Source organism: Sturnira hondurensis, unplaced genomic scaffold (genome assembly GCF_014824575.4).
Source record: "Sturnira hondurensis isolate 20B ecotype Veracruz unplaced genomic scaffold, ASM1482457v3 Scaffold0002840, whole genome shotgun sequence".
In the NCBI taxonomy this organism is placed as follows: Eukaryota; Metazoa; Chordata; class Mammalia; order Chiroptera; family Phyllostomidae; genus Sturnira; species Sturnira hondurensis.
The window spans coordinates 12,751,840-12,776,923 of NW_028075471.1; the positions used below are offsets into that span (position 1 = coordinate 12,751,840).

The 25,084-nt window shown below is 38.9% G+C and overlaps 1 protein-coding gene across 3 annotated transcripts in view; it reads left to right on the plus strand.

Annotated features, from left to right (window-relative positions):
- Window positions 1-25,084, plus strand: part of SLC25A26 (solute carrier family 25 member 26) — a 161,143-nt gene that overhangs the window by 125,928 nt on the left and 10,131 nt on the right. For all 3 annotated transcript variants that reach the window (XM_037040908.1, XM_037040907.1, XM_037040909.1), the window contains 2 exons: window positions 2,915-2,959; window positions 22,599-22,668. In XM_037040908.1, coding sequence (XP_036896803.1) covers window positions 2,915-2,959; window positions 22,599-22,668 — 115 coding nt within the window. The remainder of the gene's footprint in view (window positions 1-2,914; window positions 2,960-22,598; window positions 22,669-25,084) is intronic.

Sequence of the window (25,084 nt, forward strand, 5' to 3'; positions counted from 1 at the left end):
TAGTTATGTGTTTTCTTCATCTATAAAACATTTTAGAATAACAACTTACATCTGTTTGGGGTTTTACATTTTACATTTTGAAGAAACTTCACTGTTACGGAACTCCAGCCAGACATGGGGAGGGCACTGGCTTTCTGATAGGCCTTGCTGGGAGCTGTGGGAGCTGGGCGAAGTGTTGGTTTGCGCTGTGGAGCCGCGTTTGCTGGGGAACACATTCCATTATTGTTTCTTCATATGGTGAGTGACAAGATGCATGCAATACGATTTTGACTTGAAGATTATTTTTAAAATTTTCACACATCAGGAGTTTATCTTACGAGGGATATTTCACTACCAGAAACCCCAAATAAATTTAAGTATTTAAACATTTATACCACATAAATGTGCTATAGTTACTGTAGACTGTCAATTAATCTTGTTTTAGAGAATAAAGTTGGGATTTACTGCCGACTCACTCTTAAAAATAAATATCCATGGGATAGTTTGGCCGTTTCAAATGTGTGATTTTAAGATTGCTTCTTTAAAGGAACAATTTAACAAATAATGTTTAATAGGGGAAAGTGGGCAAAATCTAATACAGGGTGGGGCAAAGGTAGGTTTACGGCTGTGAGTACATGAAACAGAGTTTATTCTTATATTATTTATTATTGTATTATTTTCTGTATGAATAACTGTGAACCTATATTCCCCCGTATTTATTAAGAAAAAGTGCAGATAACACACAATGCAACTTACGGATTATTTTAATCAAGAAGTGAAGAATGCTGTCATGGACAGTTACAATAAGTTATAAGGCCTTTTTCATCTTATAAGTGTGAAATACATTCTTGTTAAAATGTGATACATTTACATTTGGGAGGAAAGAGTACAAAGAAGAACATTAAAGTAATCTCTAATCCCACTTCCTGTTTTCCTCTTGGATATTTTATTAAATACTGGATATTGATAAAATTTTTGGTTTTAATAATTAATTTAACTGGAAATACAGCACTTCAGTTTCTGAATGGACGGTGTCAAACGCTTTCATGATTTTATGACAAAAAAAAACCCTGAACTAAATTGGACTCCTGTTGTAGCCCTTTGACACATGGAGTGGGATGTTGCCTGTGTATGAAGATGATGATCTTCTCTGAGATTCTGCTTAAACCAATATATTGACATTGAATTTTTTTTCTCACTACCATTTCCTATCTGAATGGAAGATAGATTGTCTTTCTGTGGACCCTGTCTAGCCTTGGGCTGTCATTGTTCCAGCGTAGTAAGAGAGATTGTGTTAGATTCTTAATTTCTGAGTAAATGTAAATATTTTAGAAGTAATTTAATACCCTTAATTCATGGGCCATTGATTCCTTCAGAATTCTGATTGCACACATTCACTCACACTCACAAATTCACACCCACCTATGCTATTAATGTTCAAAGTGTGCATTTACTTTTCAGCAGTGAGCTGAGTACAAAATAACAGTACTAGGGCCACGGCCAGCTTGTGAGCAGTGTTGCCCCCAGCACAGGCCTCTGTAGGTCAGAGGGTGGTGGGTGGGTTCCATTGGGGCTCAGGTACTTTTATTTTAGGAAATGTGGAGGTGTGGGGTTCTATTTTTAGAATTTGGGAAGTTTAATTAAAAGCTAATAGATTATACTGAAGGTGAATGTATTCTATGCATTTAAGTGCACTTAAATGTATTTTAGGTAGAATACTACACAGAGCACTGGAGTCAGATTGTCTGGACTTCTTAATTCTAACTGTGCCTTTAGGCTAGTTACACAGCTTCTCTGAACCTCCATTTCCTCATCTCTAAAATGGGCTGGTAATAATACCTCTCTTGTAGGATTGTGAGGACTCAGCAAAATAAAACCTATGAAGTGCTTATTAGCACAGTGCCTGAAATATGAAAAGTGCCTGGCAATTCCAACTCTTATGGTTATACAACTAATCGTTAGTTCTTCTTATCTAAGTGTGGTGTTTAAGACACCATTCATACTTCATTATTACAGATTTTGCCTCTCTTTGCTGCTCTAGTGTCTACATCAGGTGTTCAGGAGCCCTCTACTCCAGTGTTGATCAGCTGTTCCTTCTTTGAGGAGTGCAGACTCACCACACCCATGCTTAAACCCTCTGGTCCCGTGTCTCAGTCTCAGCTTCCTCTTGCCAGTGGCTCTGTCTCTTTTCTTCCTTCTCCACTCCTTTTCTGCACCTGCCTTGCCCTCTCTACCTTTCCTCATTAATCTCCTTCTGGTCTCCCTCTTTCCTCCTCTCTCCCTGTCTTTCTCCCCAGCTGCTCTCCAACTTCTCCCCTCCTTCCTCTATCTGTCCCCCTGTGTCCCTTCTCTCTCGCCCCCTCCTTCTCTTCCTCTCTGCCTCGCCTCTTTCTTTTTTCCTCCTCCTCTTTTCCCTTCTGCTCTTTCTTCTTTCCCTTCCCTGACTTTCCTCCCCCCTTCCTTTCTGGCCCTTTCCCTCTCTGCTCCCAGCTCTTTGTCCCTCCTTGGTCCTCTACCCCTCTGTCCCCCTCACCCCTATCTCTTCTTCTCTTTTAAAACCTAACAGTTGGCCTGCTAAGGAGCAGGCAGTTCTAGCTTATAAGCAGAAATACGCCAGGGCTTTATTACATGTGGTAGGAAATACTGATTTTAGTAGCTGAGCCTTTCCATATTGTGCTTTTCTTCCACTTAAAAAGAGCATCAGGCATCATTTTCTGCCCCATGGGCTCAAAGAGTTAGTGGAATGATCACAGTTAACTTGTTTTCTAAAACCTGTATGTATAGTAAACCTACACACTTGTTTAATGTTAGCTTTATTATATACATAGTTAAAGTGAAATAATGTTCTCAGTAATAATTATGGGTTTGTGTAGTCATGCTAGGCAAAATCTCATATTTTCTGCCCAATTTATTTGATTTTTTTTTCTCTTTTCAGATTCCTTTCTCATTGGTCCAGTTTCCCTTATGGGAATCCTTGAAAGTAAGTTTTCTAATCTTCATATAAAATTCCTTTCTAATTATTATAAATACCCCAAAGTTTCCATATGTAATAGTAGAATATAATATTGAGTGCCAGTGTAAAATATTTTTTACGTGTGATTTACATGACAATTAAGTCTTTTAAACTTGTTCAGGTGTCTCATGGTCCTGAGAAATAATCATAACTTACACATCTGAAGACTCAAATGTTAAAGAAAAACCATGCTTCGCTTTCTTCTGTTTTGCAGCTGTTTTCTACCCAGTCGACTTTTATGTCAATTCACTGTGTGTACATGCATGTGTGTGTAGAAGTTAAGGGATGACGATGAGGGTAAATGAAAAAGGGGAGAAGCAAGGCCCTGACTATTCAGCCAGCCCCCCCCCCCCGCCCCCCACTAACCCTTCCTCTGCTGCTCGCCCCACTGGACCTGGCAGCCGCCACTGAGAAGGAAGTAGCAGCCTGCTGCCTTGTGAGTCAGCCTCAGGGAAGGTCACTCGTGTGTTTAAAAACAAACAAGTGGATTTTTAAAAATCTGTGTTTAAATACGCAGAGACATTTGTATTTGTTTTTCATCCTCTGATGCCATGATTTTTAAAATTATGGGTCATGATATGAATTGTGTGAGTGTTTGCCAGCATTTTAAAGACTGAAATAAAAAGAAAATTATTAATAGAGAGTATCTTATGTGGTGAGGATAAGTCCTGTTTTGTAAAACTTTGGTGCTGTGCATACACGCATACACAGCTCTGTACTAGGTTTCATTGTAAACGCATTTCTTACTGTAGATAATGATCAAAAGAATTTGAAGGCCCTTGTTCAACTGCAAGTGGCTGACAAATCACCAAACTGTAAAATGGTAAAGTATCTAGGTAGGCACTGATAATACAGAAAATAAAGGGATGACTCCCATTGCTATTGTGGACTCAGTAATTGTGCGGTGTGCTCGTATAGACTGTCTGTTCGAGAGTAACAAAGATTATTGGTACTCTGTAGTTATAATAGGAAGGTCATAAAATGAGACAGAACCTTAATCATAAAAAACAAACTATGGAATAGTAAGTGTTGAGAAATAGTACTTACAAGTGATCTGATTTAAGGAGTAGCACAGTTTCTTTAATAAGGGTTTGGGGTCTTTTATTGCTGTTGTTTTGTTTGTTTTTACCATTTTCTCTGTGCTGCGTGGCGAGTGGATCTTTCGGGCAGGGTTTCCGGACGTGATGTAAGAGCTATACAACGAGAAGGTCACATTCCATGAGCATAACAACCCCCCCATTTTTGTGAGTGACAAAGGAACAGTGGAGCCAGCAGCTGTCCAGCAAACAAGACTCACTTCATTAGTGCCTCAATAATCACCATTCACACTGCTCTGCACTCCCACATCCTGTGCCCTGTCCCTGCACGGGAGTGGTTTGAGGCCCACAGAGGGAAAAAGCACACGGTTTATTCCTTTCCAGTATTAAGGACATTTGTAACATTCTAGCTGGTTAAGAAATGTATAGAACATCACAGAGTAATCATAGATAACAATGTTGAATTTTAACAGTTTTCTTTGAGCAAATATTAAGGTGCTATAGTTTTTCTTTTAAGTTGGGTTTATTGAGGATAATTTTCTCACAGGAAAATTCAACCTTTATAAGTGTACATTTTTAGAGTTTTGATAAATGTTTATACTGCCATCATGACCATAATATCTATAGAATATTTGTAATTTTCTTATTTCTAGACTAGCGTATGTATAGAACCACACACTATTTAGCATTTTGTGCCTATTTTTTCCCACATACATTCATGTTTTTGCCTGTAGTAGCAAAGCATTGCTAAATATTGTTCTGTGGTATGGATATAATAGTTTATCTGTTTACTAGTTCTTGTACATTAGAGTTTTTTGATGATTATGAATAAAGCTGCTACAAGTATTTGCATATAGGCATTTGTAAGCATGTATGTTTTTGTTTCTCTTGGGTAAGTATCTAGGACTGGGGTTGCTGGTTCACAGGGAAAGTGTAAGTTTAGTTTTGTAATCAACTGAAGTGTTTTCCAAAGCGGCTGGGCCGTATCACAGCAATGTATGAGAATTCCAGTTGCTTTGCATCCATGTCGTTGCTTGTTACTAGATTCTTAAAAAATTAAGCCATTCTAATAGTTGTGTCCTGCCATCTGATTGTGGTGTGAATTTGCAGTTCTTTCATGGTTAAATAATAATAAGCCTCTTTTCATATAATAGTATTTTAAAAAATCCAAATGTTAAATCATAATGCTTTTTAGAAGCAATTTTTGACCTTTATTTTTGTGTTTATGATTTTATCCATTTCAGGTTGCTTTTGCAAACACAGAGATTATATTATATGGAAGGGTTTTCTATTATGTTTATGTGGAAATACTACTTGGTGAGATTTTTCTGGGCAAGGACTTGAGGATGGCACGCTTACTGTACTGTAAGGAGTGGGCATCAGGAGGCAGGGGTGGCCACTTTCAGCTTAAACGTACTCTGCATGAAATGGAAGGTACCAGCTCTCTTCTAAAATCACTTTTTGCTGCCTTCTCTCTGATTTCCATTAACCATGCTGAGTGCTTGGTCTCAAACCCCAAATTAAAATCTGAGTCTCTCTTCTGTCCTCCTCTGTATTTTATCACTCATGAAGTTTGGTTGACTTGGACTTTTTGGAACCTGTGGCCTCCTTTTTATCAGATTCTTATTAACTTATGCTGGACTACGTTAACAGTTACTCTGCTTTCTCATCCATTCTACATGCTGAGTTTATGTGATCTTCTTAAACATCTTTGAAGTTCTTAGAAATGTGTAACTTTCCAAAACTCTAAATCATATAATTGTTGCCTTCAAGGATGTCCATGCTGTGTTCCCAGTAGTTTTTCAATTTCCCCTCTCCTTATGCATTTTTTTACAAAGTCATTTCCCTCCAGCTAGAATATTACAGAGCTTCAGGCTCCCTCCTGGATGCTGTGCATGGATCCAGGATGGCCATGACCATGATGCTGCTAGGACTGCAAGGTTGTGTGCTCCTGGATGGGAGAGCATGCAGACACACCATCAAATGCTTCAGCAGGTCAGTAAGAGAGAGACTCCCTCCTGAAGGCCATGGGCTACATGACTGATAAGATCACATGGCCCATGGAGAGGACAGGTTAGTGCACCATCTAAGTGCAGGTCCCGAGCAGCAAGTGATGAACAAGAGCAGAGCCAGTCCTGAGCAGCAAGCCATGAGCAAGAGCAGAACTGGTCCTGAGGAGTGAGCTATAGGCAGGAGCAGAGCTGGCCCTCATCAGTGAGCCAGGAACAAGAAAGAGGGTTTCTTTGTTTTGCTAGGGCTATATCCATTGTGGGTGTGGGAGGGGCTAAATGCTTTCTCCGAAAGACTGAATAAGTTCCTAAACTTTTGTGTGCTTTGAGTGGGTCCACCCCGCAACCAATCCCTTCTTTCCCAGGCTAGACTGACAGGCCTCTTTGGTCCAGGACTTCCCTCTGCCACCATTCTGACTTGTGACTTCTATGGCACATGTGCCTGCCACCTCTGGTCCCACCTCCAATCTGGTACGGGAAGGGCAGGGCAAAGGCTTTTCCCCTTATCCAGTTATCTTTCTAGTTTTGGTGTCCTCTGGCCCCCTCCATTCATCTTTGCAGCTTTCTGCGGGCCTGGGTCCTTACCACTCATATTTCCAGCCTTTAGCACCCTCAGTTTAAGAATCGCCCCCTGCTGCCATCTCTGGTGGGGGAGACTCCCCTGCCTCCACAGGCTCCTGAGGCTGCCCAGCTTCCCTGCCCTTGGGGCCTTGTGGCACATCTGGCCTCGGTGGCTGCAGGGGCTCTGCCATCTCTGGGCAAGTGCTCTGCTGCAGCTGGGCCCAGTCACTGCTCCCACTGGGGGAGGCATTGCCCTGCCCTAGGAGGTGTCTGCCATGGGTCCTGCCACCTCTGGGCTGGGCATTTGCTCGGCTAAAGTGCCACAATCAGCCAAGCCTCTGCGCTACTCGCCTCACCTGCAGAGGGCCACCCCCTCCTCCCTGCAGCTCAGCACAGTCCATCAGGCATCGGGTGCCTCAGCTCACTGAGAAGGGGCAGGCCAAAGGTATGGGCTCATCCACTGGTGACAAGAATAGGAGCCTTATTCCTCTTGTTCTGTGGCTTATTTTTGCAGTGTGCATGCACAGGTCTAAGTACCATGCACCTTTTATAGTCACTTCACTTTTTTTTCCTTCTGGGTGAAATCTTTCAATCCGGGATTAGAACATTTACTTTTACTAACCAAGTGTTTGTCTCTATTGCTGATTGGTATGTAATTATGCACTGTATTGTGTTTAAAACATCTTGGAACTAAGTCTTATCATATTTGAACAAGGCCTCAACCACTTTCATTTACAGATATGTGACGCACACCATCACTGTACACATACTGTCTGCCTGCTCTGGGCTAGGCATTGTTCCATTTCACAGCAACGCAAAGACAAGACATAGCTCATGCCCTTAGGAGGCTTCTAGTCTACCAGAGACACTATAGATCACTTCAAGGTACTGTGTTAGTCATTGAAGACCAGGCAAGGTAATATGGGAGCCAGCCTGCCAGACTCCCCAAATCATGTCACTGCGTACCTTATTTCATGCATATATATGTACATATATGTAACAATACATATACTTACAAAAAAGAGTTTAGATAAAAGAAGACTAGATACCATAAAGAGGAGGGAAAGTAAGAGGAGTATATTATCATATGCAGAATTTCTGAGATGATAATTGTCCTTTATGTTGAGTTTGGAGCTTTCTGGTGGCCAAGCAAGAAGAGAAACGTGATAGATTATGTGTTTCTTATTTTCTAATAAAGACTCATACATAGCTTCTTAGTTGGTCTTGTCACTTGACTTTGGATGACTTGACATGTGTAGCTTAGCCGTGGACCACCTCCTCACAGTTTTAGCCTAATCTGACCAGCTTCCTAGTAAGCATCCTTACTCATATGTCTTAGGAGAATCAGTTCAGAACAGAACAGAACTCCTGGTGTTTATTCTCCTTCTCCTCCCCTGCTCCTTCCCAGTTGTTCCCATCTCAGTAAGTAGCACATTCATCTGTGCTTGCTAAAGTAGAAACCCAAGAATTATTTCACCTCTCCTCTCCCCTCGTCCCTCACTGTCCAGACCATCGATAAATAAGTCTGCTGTTCTGATTGAAACCTCCAGCTCATTTCTTGATTGGTACAGTGGCCTCTCAGATGGCCTCCTGATTCCATTCTTGCTTAACTACAATATCTTCACAGCAGCCATAGTGATCTTTTAAAGAAATGAACCGGGTTATACTACCCTCTGCTTAAACTCTTCAGTGATATCTTTTTGAAAGGTGAATAAAATTGAGTTTAAACTATGACTGATAGGGTCATCTGTCATTTGGCCCCCCTGCCTCACTGCCACCACCTGTCACATTCCAGCTACAGTGTGTCCACTTACTGCACAGAGCCCTGCAGCCTCCCCTCTGTTCTTTTTGAACACACCAAACTGGTACTTACCGCAGGACCTTTCCATTTATGGTGCCCTCTGCCAGAAATATACTGTCTCCATTCATTCTGTATGTCATTACAAGTGCCTACTATTATGGGCCAGGCATTTCCAGGGTCTGGAGATACAGTGGGGAAGAGGAGTAACAAAAATTTCTTCCCTCATTGAGCTTTCATTCCAGCTCTTCCATAGGCCTTTTTCATGTCCAACTCTTTTTCATTACCCAGAGCTTCGATCATGTCTCCTCAGAGAGCATTCCTTGTCCTTCCCTCTTCAGAGTAGGACCCTTCCTTCTTTCCTCTTCAGTAATCACTGTACCCGTTTACTTTCCCCCTAGCATTTTAATAGAAGCTTATTTAGTTATGCATATGTCATCACTCAGATACTTAATTTAAAAAATCAGTTGTGTCTTGAACTGTATGCCGGGCACTGGGCTAAGAACTATACAGCTGACCCTTCAATGGCACAGAAATTAGACCCCCACTGAGTTGAATAACTGTGCGTAACTTAAGTTGCCCCTTCACATACATGGGTTGAAAATAGTTTTGAGTTTTTGTTTGTTTGTTTGTTTTTTCAATCCTCACTTAAGGTTATGTTTATTGATTTTAGAGAGAGAGGCAAGGGGGGAGAGAGAGGAAAAAAAGTGATGTGAAAAAGACCAATGGTTTACCTCCTGTACGTACCCCAGCTGGGGATCAAACCTGTAGCCTTTTGGTGTACAGGATGGTACTCTGACCAACTGAGCTATGTGGCCAGGGCTAAAAATACTGTTTTTGATCTGAGGTTTGTTCAGTCTGTGAGTGGGAAGTTGGGGATACAGAGGGCCGACTGTATGTTTATTGAAAAAGAACCATGTATAAGTGGACCTGCACAGTTCAAACCCATGTTGTTCAAGGGGGCAGTTGTACATTCATTAGCATCTTATTTACATCACACACAGCCTGGGTAGATCAGCCTTGTGTTTATCCCCACTGAACAGGGAAACCAGGCTTGGAGAGGTTGTCTTTCATCTAGTGACCTAAGTCCTCAATTTCCTGTTTAGCACCTTTTTTCTATTTTAACATTGTTAATGATAACCATAATAATAAAAAAACAATTAGAATACCTAAGTAACATTTCTCTAAGTTGCAATGTGCCGGGTAGTATGATAATCACTTTCCATGGAATATCTCTTACTAATCTTCATGACAGTCCTGTGAGGTAGGTGCCACACGCTGTTCTTTCATAGATGAGGAAACTGAAGAAGAGTTTGAGGCTCAGGATATTAAATGTCTTAAGGGTACAAAATCTGAACCCAGGCAGTCTGACTCGGAGTTGAAGTTCTTATCTATTTTACTCATAACTTTGCACAAATCATGTGATGTCTTTAACAATTCCTTGTCTGTTTGATATGCATAAAGTGTGATAAAAAGTTCAGGTCATATTATATCACATCAGCTTATTTAAGATGCTTCTGCAAATTGTGTTGATTTCTTAACTTGTTGACATAAAGCCCCAAACACCCGGGCCACAACATTTCTTAGACCAGCTCTCTCAAACACCCCTGGCTCTGCTGCACTTGGACAGGGATTGAACAGTGTTCACTTAACAAGTCAGCTCTCCGTGACCCACCGCGGGGAGCATGCATGGTTTACAGTGAGGAGTGGACCCAGACCACATTCTTCCACGTGTTTTGTTTAATTCCTCATGGGACTTTGCTTACTAGAGGAAGGAACTTTGTCTTCTGATTGTTTATGTTTATATTCCTTATGGTCTGTCTTTTACATAGCCAGTTTTATAACTATTGACTGATTGAAGGTTAGCATTCTTTTCCAAGTTGGATAACTGTAGATATTAACTGTTTTATTTCTAATTAGTTTCTTTTAGAAATATGTTCAAAGCTATAACATACAGAGTTACTGTTACTAAACTTTACATAAATAATAAGCATATTTTGAAAGCATATGACAAAATTTCTTGTAAGAATGTCAGTTTTTTTTTTCTATTGTCTGGATATTCAACATCCGTGTATAGTATACTGTAAAGGATTAGGAAGGATGCTGTTAGGTCTAAGTAGTTTTGCATCTAGCCACAAGATATTAGAAAGTTGCAGATCAGTAACTAGTATTCCATTGGCCCAAAAGTTCATATGGTTTTTTCCCTAAAATAAAAGACACATCTTTTTTTTTAAATATTTTATTTATTTATCTTTAGAGGGGACTGGAAGGAGAGAGGGAGAGAAATATCAATGTATGGTTGCCTCTGGTGTGTCCCCTGCCAGGAACTGGCCTGCAACCCAGGCATGTGCCCTGACTGGGAATCGAACCGCAGTACTCTGGTTCGCAGGCCCGCGCTCAATCCACTGAGCTACACCAGCTAGGGCTAAAAGACACATCTTTTAATTTTCACCAATAACTTTGTTGATTTGGATATTTTGAATATGTTAGCCTTGTCCCACGTGGTATAATATTGATTGTTCTCAGTTAATGTCTCAATTTGATTGCTATGAACTTCAACTATTCTACCCGACCATGGAGGGTCGTCCAGCAAGAAATCTCCAGCACAAAACTTCACAAACCACTTCTGATACATTCCATCAGTCATAGCACCTTCTTTATACACTGCACAAATCTTTTTTTTTGCATTTCAGTTGCATTTTTACCTTTCTTGAAATAATAAGCATAATGTGACAAAATGTTATATTTTTCTTCTATCTTCAATATTAAAATGGCTACATAAAAATTCATCAATTTTGATTTTTTTAAATGCACGCTTATATGACAGCTGTCACAATACAATTTAATGGAAAAAAACATTTTACAGAAAAAAACAAATGAACTTTTTGACCAATTCAATGGAAATGCAAGCTTTAAGCTCAGCTGCAACTTCGAAGCAAAATGAAAATAAAATAAAACCAGTTTGGTCATGTAAGACCATGATATCATGTTGATGATTTTCTAAGATGAAATCATAGCTTTGCAATAGAAATCAGGGTCAGTGGGTTATCATTTCAGTTATATTATAGTGTATAAAATAATTTGATTTTTCATTTGCATTTTATAAATATTGTAAATAGCCAGTACCTTGTAAAAGCTATGTTGTGTTCATGTTGAGGAGTAAATACTTTATTATCATTGATTTCTATTTCTTAATTGTGAAAATGTCACCATCTCACCCAAAACAAAATTCTCCCATACTTTTACTAATGCAATAAAAGTAATAGTAATTAGAGGCTGCTCACTGCTCAGGATCTCTGCACACACCATGTCAGGAGCCTGGGCCCTCTGGTGTCTGCACAGATATGTCTGGTCAGAACTTAGATTTCTGTAAAGGCATATGAAAGACTGAGAAGGAAATGAGTAAAAATATGTGTATGGTTTCTGCTGCACTAAGTTTGTGCCCTAAATTAAATATAATTTGTTAATGTGGAAGGAAACAACTGAAAAGAAGAGCAAAGTATTTATTATATGTCCAGGTCACCAGTGAAGCCAGAGTCCATGATGCCAATTAGGAATTTAGTAACATCACATAATGAAGCAGGCATCTTTTAACAATCCAAAAACTGCAAGGACATTTGAATTCTTAATTTGCATCCTGGAAAATATGGGGTATTTCATGAAAAAGAAAAAGAAATTAAAACCCCCAAAGTATCATTTCATTCAATTCATAAAAATAATGGGTAACACTTTCTTGGCTCTTTCTAAGGCTGTTGAGGGAGAGAGATTAAATCAGTAAACAAAATGCTTAGAAAATGCTTGCATTTTGTAGTTTAGCCAATTAAAAGGTAAAGACAGATGGTGAAAAGGAGATGCCAAAAGAAACTGAGTCGGGAAGGAGAAGTGTCTTGTCAGCCAAGGCTTGATGAACACAGTGCACATGGCGGGCTGATTCCTCCCCCAGCTCTGCAGGCAGCCTGGGTGTTGCCATAGCTGTGAAGCCAAAGGGATAACAGCACCCATCACATTTCTTTTACCTGACGGTCAGATTTAACCTTCATCTCTCATGAGTGCTGCAGCCGAGGGTCCTTTATCAAAAGACAGCAACAAGCACTTTTTGTCTTTGGCCTTCTTTCCTCCTTTTTCTTCTTTCTTTTATGCGTTTCTCTCCTTTTATGCAAATTTGTGACTAAAATGAGATAAATATGATCAATCAGATAGAAGATTCCCATGATGAGTCATTCCCGTGATGTTTTGGGCTGAGACAAAGTGACAGCAGGGGGAAGGAAGTTTAATTTAATTATGCCTTAGTTTAATTCAATTATGAAACGGAAGTATGTATTTGAAATGCACCTTGATGATGCCTACAATGATTCCCAGTTCCTTTGGTGATACAAAACCCTGGGTTCGATTTCAGGGAACCCATCTTTGGATGCATATTTAACACCCTTGGAAAAATAAGGAAAAAAGGATTTAGCTTTGTTTTTACTTGTCCTTTAGACTTGCTTCCTGGTTATTCATGGGCATTTGGGGTATTTGACTAATATGTTTGGTTTAAATGTGCAACATGGCTCTGCTGAGAACACAGCAAGGCTAGAGCTGCACGGTGCCAGGTGATCCCAGCCCTCATTCCAGCTGAACCAGAACGAAACCTTGGACCTTCTGGGCGCAGCTCACCCGGAAGCCCTCTCCAGCCACATGAGTGGTGGTCCTTGATGTGAAGCCCATAGTCATTTTGGAATTACATGTTTCTCTGCTGAGCCAAGAATGAAAATTTGGGACGATTATGTTTGGCCAGTCCATATCTTCCCTCATTATTTATGCAAGGTAAAACTATCAAACACTATGTACATTGCAAGTATTCATTCAGGTATCAAATATGTGGCCGCCTTCTGTGTACAAGGAACTCTGCAGGGCCCTGTGGGACTCCAGGCCTGAAGGAAATGAGGGTCTCTCCTGTAGAGGGAAGGGTGAGGTGGGAGAGATTTTCAAGGTGAGTGAAAGTGAGTGACTCGTTATATTTTTTTGGTGGTGTTGAGGATAGAGGCTTGTCAATGTGTTTGTTTCTAGGTAAATGGGGTTCGTCAGTGTAAGTCCATCAATTCTTTCATTTTAACCATTTCTTATAAAAAACTTTAAGATTGTTCCATATTTAAACATATCAAGCCAGGTGTGCCTTTGTAGGTAGAAGCATTAAAAGTAATCATACCTTTTTTTGTTGATTCGTGGGAACGTCATAAACATTGGTTACAGTGATCTATTTCATTGTAACTGTTAACTCTGAAATATTTTGATATTGTTATTGAATAACATGAATGGGAATTTTTATCCCTACCCCACACTCACAAGGCTTCAAACCACAGACCGAGGAAGCTCAGAGAGCCCCTAATCAGAGTAAATACCCTTCCAGGAACACCTACCCACATACGTGCCGAAATAATTACTTTCTGACTATAAAACCTAAATATCACTAAGCAAACTCAGCCCATCTTGCTTGTGCTGAAGAATAATAAATAAAATATATTTTCCTTTAATTATCAGCACAGTCATTTGTTAAATATTTTCATATAAATTCTTATTATCTTTACTACCTTACTTATCTAAAAGACACTAAGTATTAAACCAAAATATAGTTTAACAACAACAAAAAAGGTACAAATCAACCCCCACAAAGTTGGTACTACTTACACATTTCAGAATAGTTTCAGTCCAGTTGCCATTGTAATCAAAATTGCCTTGTGCCTTTTAAATGTTGTATAGTTACCAGGTATATCCAGTTTTAATTATGAAAACTAGTTCTATAAAAGAAATCTATTTTTGTCTTTCAGCCATTTGATTCTATTGCTAGAACCTCTGTGTGGCAGAAGTGAGCTTAATTATGGTTCTGAAGTATATTTTATATTCTTTTTGGTTTAAAACTGTGCTTTAGAAATATCTTTTTATAATGTATTAGTATATGAGTTCTTCACAGAGAGACCATTCACCGAATTGAATACAAAACTTTAGGCAGATGTTGCTTTGGTTTTTAAAGTATATGCACAATGGCCACACGGCAGCTTGCTCCGCAGTGGTGTGAAGAGCGTTTGCCCAACGTTGCCTGCTGTCTTCAGTGTTTTGGAAGATTCTGCAGGTAGGTTGGCAGCAGGAGACCTGGAGAGAGGATTTTCATCCTGTTAAATAAATTGCCATCTGATGTTATTCATCAGAGTAGGTGATTCTCTACTTGAACATCTTCTTGTACCACAGAAAGCATTTGGTAAAGCTTCATAATCTTGCAAAATGAAAAACACATAACTACTTTTGAATACAACAGGTAAAGAAGTCCCAAATGTAAGTTTTCCTACACTAAAGCCACAACATTTATTTTAGTTGTTACTCATTCATAAGACAATAATGCACATTTGGGTGGGTGTTTTGAAGTGAAAAATAAAGCCTTTTCTTTATGCTATACTGTAATAGAAAACACTTGACCCAGCCTCAGCCTCCTAAGCTATTTCGTAGTGTTGTGCCTGGTGTTTGCTCTCTAGCTGCTGCGGGAATCCTGGTACTAATAGCTGTTACCCTGGGGTCTGGGGGCAGCTGGGGCGTGTTCTTCCTCTGACAGGCCTTCAGTAATGAGTGAAGAATCACTTGGGAAATTAGAACATCCTGATTATTTTTGTAGTGATACCACTAAGTATTCAAGATTTTTCATAATATCCTAATGGATAATATAAATATCATTAATTTTAAAAAGGGAAAAATCATGTACCTTATAAGTTTAAAATAGTGGTATGGGGAAATTCAATTAAATTACATATCTTCATATTGCACCTACCTTAGTCTCCTGTTTCGATATTGTACTGTGGTTATATAAGATGTGAACATTAGAGGAGGGAGACTGGGTGAAAGGTATATGGGAATTGTATTATTTTTGCAACTTTTCTGTAAGTCTAAAATCATTTTGAAATGCAGTTTTCTATATGAGCTCTTAGAAATATTTTCCAGTCAACCTATGTTAAGGAAACTTAAGAAAAACTGTAGAAACTAAGCTGTGACCCAGATGCCAGGCGGCCACTAGGACAGGATTATGAGCACCGTAGAGGGCTCTCTCTTGTCTAGGGACTTGCAGCTCTGCCGTGATCATCCCTGTCTGTTGTCACTTAGTAGTTGACATTCCCAGTCAAAAGAGAAAAAACAAAAAATGAAACTAAACCACAGGAGCAGAAATTAAGGATATTTCTGACTGCCAGCCTCATTACTTCAACTTGAAATTTCTCATTAACATGAAATACAAACATATGCTCATGAATTCATCTGAAAAATATATTCTTCAGTTGAAAAGAAAAAGGAAACAGGACATCCAATTGGGATAAATAAGCAAATGTGGCCCCTGCTTTTCTCTTCATGTTGTTTTTGGTGCACAGCCTGCACAGCATCGTTCTGCCAAGTGGGCCCACTCTGCCCCCATCGCTGTGCCGGGGCATCTGTCTGCCTCTACCAGAACGGTCACTGGGCCTCTCTGGCAATGGAAATCCTTATTTAGGTTGAGAAATTATGGCAATTTAAAAAACGTCTGGTGTTCAGGTAGACCCTTAAAAATCCTCTATTACAAACCCACATTATTTAAACAACTTTTATTAATATCAAAATATTTTGCTGAATAACTTGCATCTTATCATGTAGCTCCACAGGATGTTAAGCTGTGTGTAACAAAGAATCTTATCATGACGCCACATGAATACTGTTCTGTCTGTGAGACACGTGGCTTTGGCGGTAGGAGCCAGACAGCCAGCTCTGTCTAGTCTTACGTTATTTAAAAGTCACGAACAGTACTTACCATCACCGTGAGTAACCTGTGCCGTCTTTCCAGCCAGTGTTTTTGTTGATCACAACCCTCTGATATTTACACACACGTGGGCAAATGTGCATTTTAAAAAATGTGATACATAATCCATATACAGTACTTTTTACCTGTCAGATTCTTGTTGTTACTGGTGGTGCTTAATGAATTTAAAGTTGTTCCCAATGAATCATTTGTACTTAACACTCGTCTTTTTTGCTTGGTCTCAATATTATTTTCTAGAGTTTCTATATTTGAAAAGCTCCTCATTTAAATTCCTCATACTATTTAAAGCAGTTTGCTTTGGGCATTGACATAGTTTGTTCATCTATTTGAATATATTTTAATAGCATTTCAGTAAAATTTATGACCCATATGTGTAAGTAAATACCATTCTATTTAGACCCAAGTTCATGTGTTCTTGTGCTCTATACCAGAGTGTCTCATTCGGATCCCAGGTGTTATTAACTACCTGTTTAAACTTCAGGAAGTTACTTAACTCCTCTCAGCCTCAACATCCTTGTCTATAAAATGAGGATAAAATGGCACATCTTCAGAAGATTGTGGTTAGGATTACACGAGTCAGTGTGTATACTGTTTAGTGTCTGGAGTGTAGGAAGTCCTATGTGTTTGTTTATTGTGGTTACTGTTATAATCGTTGTTTCTGCCAATATCTGTGTTTGCCACTGAAATTTCTTACCTGATTCTAAACCATGTGGTTCTAGAGGGTTTTGGGGGGGGGGTTAAAATATTTATTAGTATCCTCTTCAAATACAAAATGAATTTTGTCTTTGTCCTTACACTAAATTATTCTGGCCAGGAGATAGTGGAAAATTAAGGTTAGCTAGAGAGATTCTATTTTTAAACTGGGTTTTCAGCCATCTGAACCTGTTTTGATTAAGTGTTTCCTCCCTACCCCCCACAACCAGTTTGTTTTTGCCCTAGATTACAGCAGGCACCTCTGTGAAGCCTTCGTCATAACCTCCCTTCTCTCTGTTCAAACCCTCTTCTGCTCCCTCCATACCCGCATCAGATATTTGACCTAGGGACTGGTGGTTTGTTTCCTTCACTCTGTAGTGCCTGCCACCCAGTTAAATACTCAGTAAATACTGAATTTATTAATTACATAGCATCTTTGTTTCCTCTTGTAAGCTATGTAATTCACATCTGGTTCTTTGTTCTTTAATTTATTGTTTATAAACTCTGCATTATTAGCAATATTTTAAGCCTCTTCGGAGTAAACTTTTGCTCTTTGGAATCCTTCAGTAGATTAACTGAAGATGACCTTTAGTCATCATCGAAAGTCTAGTTTATGTTCCATATTCCTTTTCTAAAATGTCGGTAAAGTCAATAATGGAGTTATAACTGGAATTAGCCTGATAAAGCACACATTTTACCTTAAAAGTAAAAGGATGTTGCTCCACTGTCTTTTTTCTCATTCTTATAAGATTTGTTTGCAGTGCTTGCCAGACCTCTGAAGAAAATGTTTGCTATAAAAGCACAGATAAATTTGCAAAATAGTGTATTTAATAAAGAAATACCAAGTACTACACTTAATGGCAAGACGATGTTTAGAAAGCTGTTTTTAAGAAAACATTCTTTAGCTTATCTACTTCAGGTTACAAATATTCATTTGATAGCTGCACCCTTAGTCCAGTGAATTTAATAAATACACTTCTTCATGTTTATCAGTTAGGTGGAAGAAAATGTCAGAGTCTGATACCACACATGATTGTCTGTTTGATTTGCTGGGTAGTTTACATAGCTACATATCTACTGAAGAAGAGCTGTTTCCTGGTATTGGTGTAAAAACAGACATAAACATCAATGGAACAGAATAGTCAGCCCAGAAATAAACCACACATACATCGTCAATTAATTTATAACAAAAGAGCTGAGTCTATACAATAGGGAAATGACAGTCTTTTCAATAAATAGTGTTGGGAAAACTGGACAGCCACATGCAAAAGAATTAAATTGACCACTATCATATACTGTACACAAAAATTAACTTAAAATGGATTAAATGGTTTGAAGTAAGATCTAAACCCATACAACTCCTTGAAGAAAATGTAGGTGGTAATCTCCTTGGCCTTGGTCTTGGTCTTGGTGATGATTTTTTTCACTCTGACACCAAAAACAAAAGCAAAAGCTTCTGCACAGCAAAGGAGAACAACAAAATGAGAAGATAACCTACTGAATGGGTAAAAAGTATTTGCAAATTTTATATCTGATAATGGGCTCATACTCAAAATACGTAACACACAACTCAGTAGCAAACCTCCACCCACATGCAATTTAATTAAAAAAACCGGGCAAAAGATTTGGATAGACATTTTTCTAGAGATACACAGATGGCCAACAGGTACATGAAAAGATGCTCAACATCATTAATAATAAAAAAATACAAATCAAAACCACGGTGAGATACCATCTTGCACCTGTTAAAAGGGCTGTTATCAAAAAGACAAGAAATAACAAGTGTTAGCAAGTGCATGGAGAAAAGGGAACCCTTGTGCACTCTTGGTGAGAATATAAATTGGTGTAGCCACTGTAGAAAATGGTCTGGAGGTTCTTCAAATATTCAAAATAGAACTAACATGATCCAGCAATTTTACTTCTGTGTATTTATGCAAAGGAAACAAAAAAACCTAACTTAAAAGGATATCTGTATCTCTGTGTTCATTGAGGCATTATTTACAACATCTAAGATATGGATGAATGGAAAAAGAAATTGTGGTATATGCACATGAGGGAAGATTTTTCAGCCAGTAAATAGAATGAAATACTGTCATTTGCGACGAAATACATGGACCTTGAGGGCATTATGCTAAGTGAAATATGGCAGAGAAAGACGGATACTGTATGATCTCTCTTCTATGTGTAGTCTTGTTAAAAATATATCAAAAGTGGTGGTTGCCCAAGTCAGGGGATGGGAAATGGAGTGAGTGGTGAAAGGGATCAAAGAGTAAAAAGGATATAAAATAAAACCAGTAAATAATGCACACAAAAAATTGTTAAGTTGACAGAATAAACAGGGCCCTGTGTCCTTTTCCTGGCAACCTTCTCAACCTTACAGGTATATTTTCAGTGGGGAGGTATTGAAATTAGGAAATTAATATCAACTTCACTGTTCTTTCAGTTGTGGTATACTTGATCATTCCTAAAAATGTCATTCCATCATAAATTTGTCATTACACTGTTCTAACCATTGTAATTAATGTATTTGAGGTTTTTTGTAATATTTGTCCTCAATACTGCAGTACATACCATTATGCTAGAGGTCCTAGCCAGTGCTGTAAGGCAAGAAAAAATAAATAAAAGGCAATAATCCAACTGGAAAGGAAGAAACTGTCTTTATTCAGAGACAATATGAATAAAGAAAAATAAAAGGCAATAATCGAGTTGGAAAGAAAAAAACTGTCTTTATTCATAGACAGTTTGATCATTGTGATGGAATCTACAAAGAAGCTATTAGAGCTGTTAAGTTGAGCAGGGTTGCAGGATACAAGATCAGTATACAAAAATTAATTGTATTTGTAGATATTAGCAACAAACGAAGTGAAGTTAAAAAACAAGCAATACTGCTCACAGTAACATTAAAACATATGAAACACAGATAAATCTGACAATGGAGCACAAGACCTGTACTGAAAACCACAGAACACTGTTGAGAGAAGACAATGGAGGCATAAGTGACTGGAAAAAAGTGCCATGTTTATGGGTCAGAAAATTCAATGTTAGCATCTCTGTTGTTTCCAGAATGATTTATAGATTCAGTGCAATTCAGATGAAAGTCTCTGCAAGCTATTTTGTGGAAGTTGATAAACTGATTTTAAAGTCCATATGAAAGTGCAAAGAACCTAGAGTAATAAGAGCAGCTTTGAAAAAAGAACAGAGTTGGAGAACTAACACTACTTGATCTCAAGATGTTATAGAGCTATAGTAGTCAAGAATTGGTATCAAGATGGGTATGTGGAGTAGAGCAGAGAGTCCAGAAAGAGACCCACACATACATGGGCAATTGATTTTTGATAAAAGTGAGAAGGCAGTTCATTGGAGAAAAGATAGTCTTTTCCAATTGCTGTAACAATACCCATATGTAAAAACAAAAGAACTTCAGTCCATAACTTGTGGCATACAGAAAAATTAACTCAAAATGGAAGATTGATCTAAACGTAAAATGTAAAGACATAACATTTCTGGGAGAAAATAGGAGAAAAATCTTTGTGGCTGGAGTTAGGTAAAGATTTCTTGGGTGTGTCACAAAAAGTAAGATCTGTAACAGGATAATTTGGACTTCATCAAAATTAAATACTTTTGTTCTTTGATAGACACTGTTAACAGAATGAAAGGGAAACCACAATTGGGAAAAACACATTTGCAAATGACTTTTATCTAGAATATATAAAGGACTCTCAAACCAGTCAATAATTAAGGAAACAGACAATCAAATAAAAATATGCAAACATTTGAACAGACACTTAAGAAAATATATGGATGCCTTGGCTGGGTGGCTCCTGTCCCATCCACTGAAAGGTTGTGGGTTTGATCCCTGGTCAGGGCAGGTACAGGAGGCAACTGATTAATGTTCCTCACATCAGTGTTTCTCTCTCTCGCTCTCACTTTCTCTCTCTCTAAAATCAATAAACATATTCTCAGGTGAGAATTTTATTAAAAAGAGGAACTATATGGATGGAAAAAGTACATTAAAAAGCTCAATATCATTAGTTGTTAGGGAAATACGAATTAAATGCACAATGAAATACTACTATATTCCTATAGAATAAAATTTTTAAAGTACAGCGTCAAGTGTTTGGAAGGATGTACAGAAACTGGAACTGGTTAGAATGTAAAATGGTACAACCACTTTAGAAAATAGTTTGGTGATTTTTTTTAAAGTTAAACATATTTCTACCATGCGATCCAGCTATTTCACACTTAGGCATTTCACAAGAGAATCGAAGGCACATGTTCATATGATTCAGTGGTCCTCAGCCTTTCTGGCCCCAGGGCCCAGTTTTATGGAAGACAATTTTTCCACAGACTGGGGAGGGGGTGATGGTTTTGGGAAGGTTAAAGCACAGTGCGTTCAAGCTCACTGCCTGCTGTGCGGCCAGGCTGCTTACAGGCCACGGTACCAGTCTGTGGCCCTGAGGTTGGGGACCCCCACATATGAAGACAGGACTGTAAATGTTCATAGCAGCTTTATTTGCAATAGCCAGGAACTGGAAGAATCCCAAATGCCCATCAACAGGTGAGTACATGAATTATATATCTACACTATGGAATACTATTTACCAGTTAAAGGAGAATAAAGTATTCTCCTTTAGATACCCACAATAACATAGATGAATCTGATAAAAAGTCTGAAGGAAAGAATCCATATTTTAGAAAATGAATGTATAATTTGTTTATATAAAATTCTAGACAAGGCAAGCTAACCTAGAGTGACAAAGATTGTTTCAGGGCTGGCAAGGAAGGGCAGGAGGAGAGGAATGGCAGGGACACACAAAGCTCTGGGGTGGTGAGTATGTTCCTGTCTTAATTGTGGCAGTGATTTCATGTCAAAACTTCACAAGTGGCATACTTTAAATAAGCGCACCTCATTGCACCTCACTTACGTACACCTCAGTAAAACTAAAAAGTGAGCAAGCAGGCTCTGCTGTTATTAGAAAGCCCATGTAAAAGGTAGATAATAACAGGACCCAACTCTTTCTTAGGGTGGTTGTGAGGACCATGAGTTTTCATCTATGTTCAGAGATTAGACCAGGCCTGACTCAGCAGTGTTCACCACTTAATGTGAATGTATCTTCTACCGTACTATAAATGCTTGGTGAGCAGGGTACCATTTCTTGGTACCATGTCATCATTTTGTCTAGTGTGAAACCCACCATGGGTATTTAGTTGTATAATCCTCAATGTCACGAACGGTGCAAAATTTTTTTTCATGAATTTCCAGTTGATAAGTAGCAGAATCAACATCCTTCACACATGCAACATGGATAAAAGATTGAAAAAAGAACTGAAGAATTGTGACATATACCGTTCTGGACTAATTTGTGAATTATATAAAATTCGGATTTGTATGGGAAGTGTTTGCAATGCCATATTGTCTTAAAGGTGCATCTTTATTTACACACATGCACAGTGTGTGTGTCTGTGTGTCACACACACTGGATTTCGTGTCCTCTGAGCACTCTGATGCAGCTGTCACCCTGGTTTCTTTCACTTATTTTAGAATGCAGTTAAGTCCTTGGGAAAATCACTGAGGTCATCAGTGAGGAATGCCACCAAAATAGCTTCTCACTTAAGTTCCCATCCCTAGAGCTCACCCATAGGAGGTTCCGATAAATTCAAATATTTAATAACTTGTATTTTTCTTTCTCCTTAAACACAGGCCCTCTGGTCCTGGAGGCAGGATCACGTGGTGGATTCTTGGCAGTCAGCAGTCTGTGGAGCTTTTGCAGGTGCAGAGGATTGTATTATACTGGGAAAGACCAAAGTGGGGGTGTGTGTGTGTGAAAATACTCACGATGCAAAAACAACATTCTTCAGAAATTCCAGATTGTTCAGATGAAGAGAGTTCCACTAGTTGTTTGAGAAAAGAAAGTGTCTTAGAAAAAAAGAAAAACCTAGGAAGGTGTCCACTTGAAAGACAACCAGTTTGTTTTCAACAAATTTTTCTGTTTCTGTTTATCTTTATTAAAGCCTTCACTCAGACCCTTTGGATTATCTTAAAGATGATTTATAAAGCCGTGTGTAGGCAGGGACTTGTTGTGGGTGCAGGGCTGACTCTGCAGCTGTCTGCCCTGAGCACTGCTTTGGGGGTTTAAGTGATTTCTGCAGCAGGCAGTGATTCACAGTTTGTGTGACATGTTTGACAGCACTGTAGATTAACTAGTGTCAGGAGAGTGGAGGCTGCCCCACAGTTTATGGAAGGCTAAACTGCTCTGTGTAGAAAATATGGAGATCTAAACATCTGGGCATTTTCTAGACATTAAGCCAAGAGCAAAGTGACAATATGTGGTATTGTGCTATCCCTCACTGAGTCTTATGAATTTTCCAGTGAGGTTCTAATGAGAACTCAGATGCTTTATGGAACTTAATAAATCATAGGTTTAACATTCTGAGAGAGAAATAGATTTTGTTGTTGCAAATAAAGGTAATTAGAATTACAGTTGAAAGAAATTGAAGTGGAGATTTGCCAGAAAGTTGTCAATTACTAGTTTAGATGTGAAGCCAGTAAGTTGACAGATATGTAGGGTTAGATGTCGACTTTATTAGAAAGGAATTATGTTTCACTTTCTTCAGTGGTTGCTGGGTTGGGTGTTGCAGTGATCAGGAAAATAGAAAACACGCATGTTATAGGATTCTTTATTAATCACTGGACCCATTTGACTTGTAGAATTGATCATCAAAAATAAGAATGTTGCCTCTAGACATGAAGCCAGCTCAGACTGATTGTGGCGGGTAATTGTTTCCACATGACACTATCATTAACTGTGTTAAATAAGTAGGTGGTCTTGATTCATTGTCCAGAGGTCAGGCATCTTTATTGCCCAATCCTTAAATGTGAAAATGTGTACTTTTGTGACGCCCTCCTGGGCCCTGGGGACAAAGTGAGCATTGGGGAAATCTGGTCTCCTGACAAGGCAAGGCCACTTTCTAGGCTCACAGTACCATGCAACTCAGTACACATTTGATGTGTTGTAGAGTTGTGATCCTGCAGCCTGCATACTTTTGTTAGCCAGTGTTGCCCCAATAAATTCAGTAAAAAAGAGAAAAGATAAAAGTTAATAATACCATGAAACTCCCATGTGTTGAAATGAGAAGTATATATTCTCCAGGTCCATTCCTTAAGTAGCAGGTACATTCAAAACCAATGCATTGGATCTGTTAAGGAAATTTGCATCCATTACAGTCCCTTTTTCTGAGTAATGCTTTGTAATAGGCACTGAGCACTTGTATTAGTCAGAATAGGGGAAAAAACTTTTTATCAAACGCCTGCCCATTGATCATGGGATGCCATGGGCCAGGCCCTGCCAATAAGGTGGCTCACTGTGACCAGTGGCAGCAGAGGAGCTGGGATGCGAGCAGGGAAGGGCTTTGCCCAGAGCCACACATCTAGTCCTGGCCAGCTGGTTGGATTTTAAAAAGCTGTCAAGTCTCAGTTCTGCCCCCAACTAAGGAATGAGGTTTTGGGGCCTTCCTGGGCACCAGCTTCCTTACCTGTAACACAGAAGCAGCCCTCCCTACCTAAAGACATTATAGTGCTTTAGGATATGTATTAATACTTTGTAACTGATAAAACTCATGTAAGGAATTACTACTATTTTGATAAAAACAACCAATGCCTGGAAAATGAAAAGCTGTTATCCCAGTAATTTCAATGACATTGAAAGAATAATATTAATAAAGTTACTGTACAAAAACTTTTCCTCTCATACAGTCACCTTATTTTTTCACCTGAGATTCCGATACATGAAGGAGTTTGTCCAAAAATCTCCAGATATTTAGCAAAAGATTAAATGCATTTCTTGTTTATATTCCTTTTGTTTTGAAATTTTAGTTGGTACAGTGTTGATCCTGAGGAATTACATTAGGACTTTAAAACATTTCTGAAAGATAAAAATCACTTGAAAATACTCCAGACTGTGAAAAAGTGAGATTCTGCAAGAGGCCGTTGCAGCATTGCCCCTCACACACTGTAGAGAAGTGAATGACGCGATTCACCGCAGGGGTGGCGGGGAGCGGCCCTCGAGGGTCTCACAGGCTCACGCACACTGTCAGACTCGGGCCTGTGTGGCTGTAGAGGCAGTGATAAAACTTGCCCTCGTGTGAGAACTCAGAGTTCTCATTCCTGTGTGCTTGAACCCAGTCTCT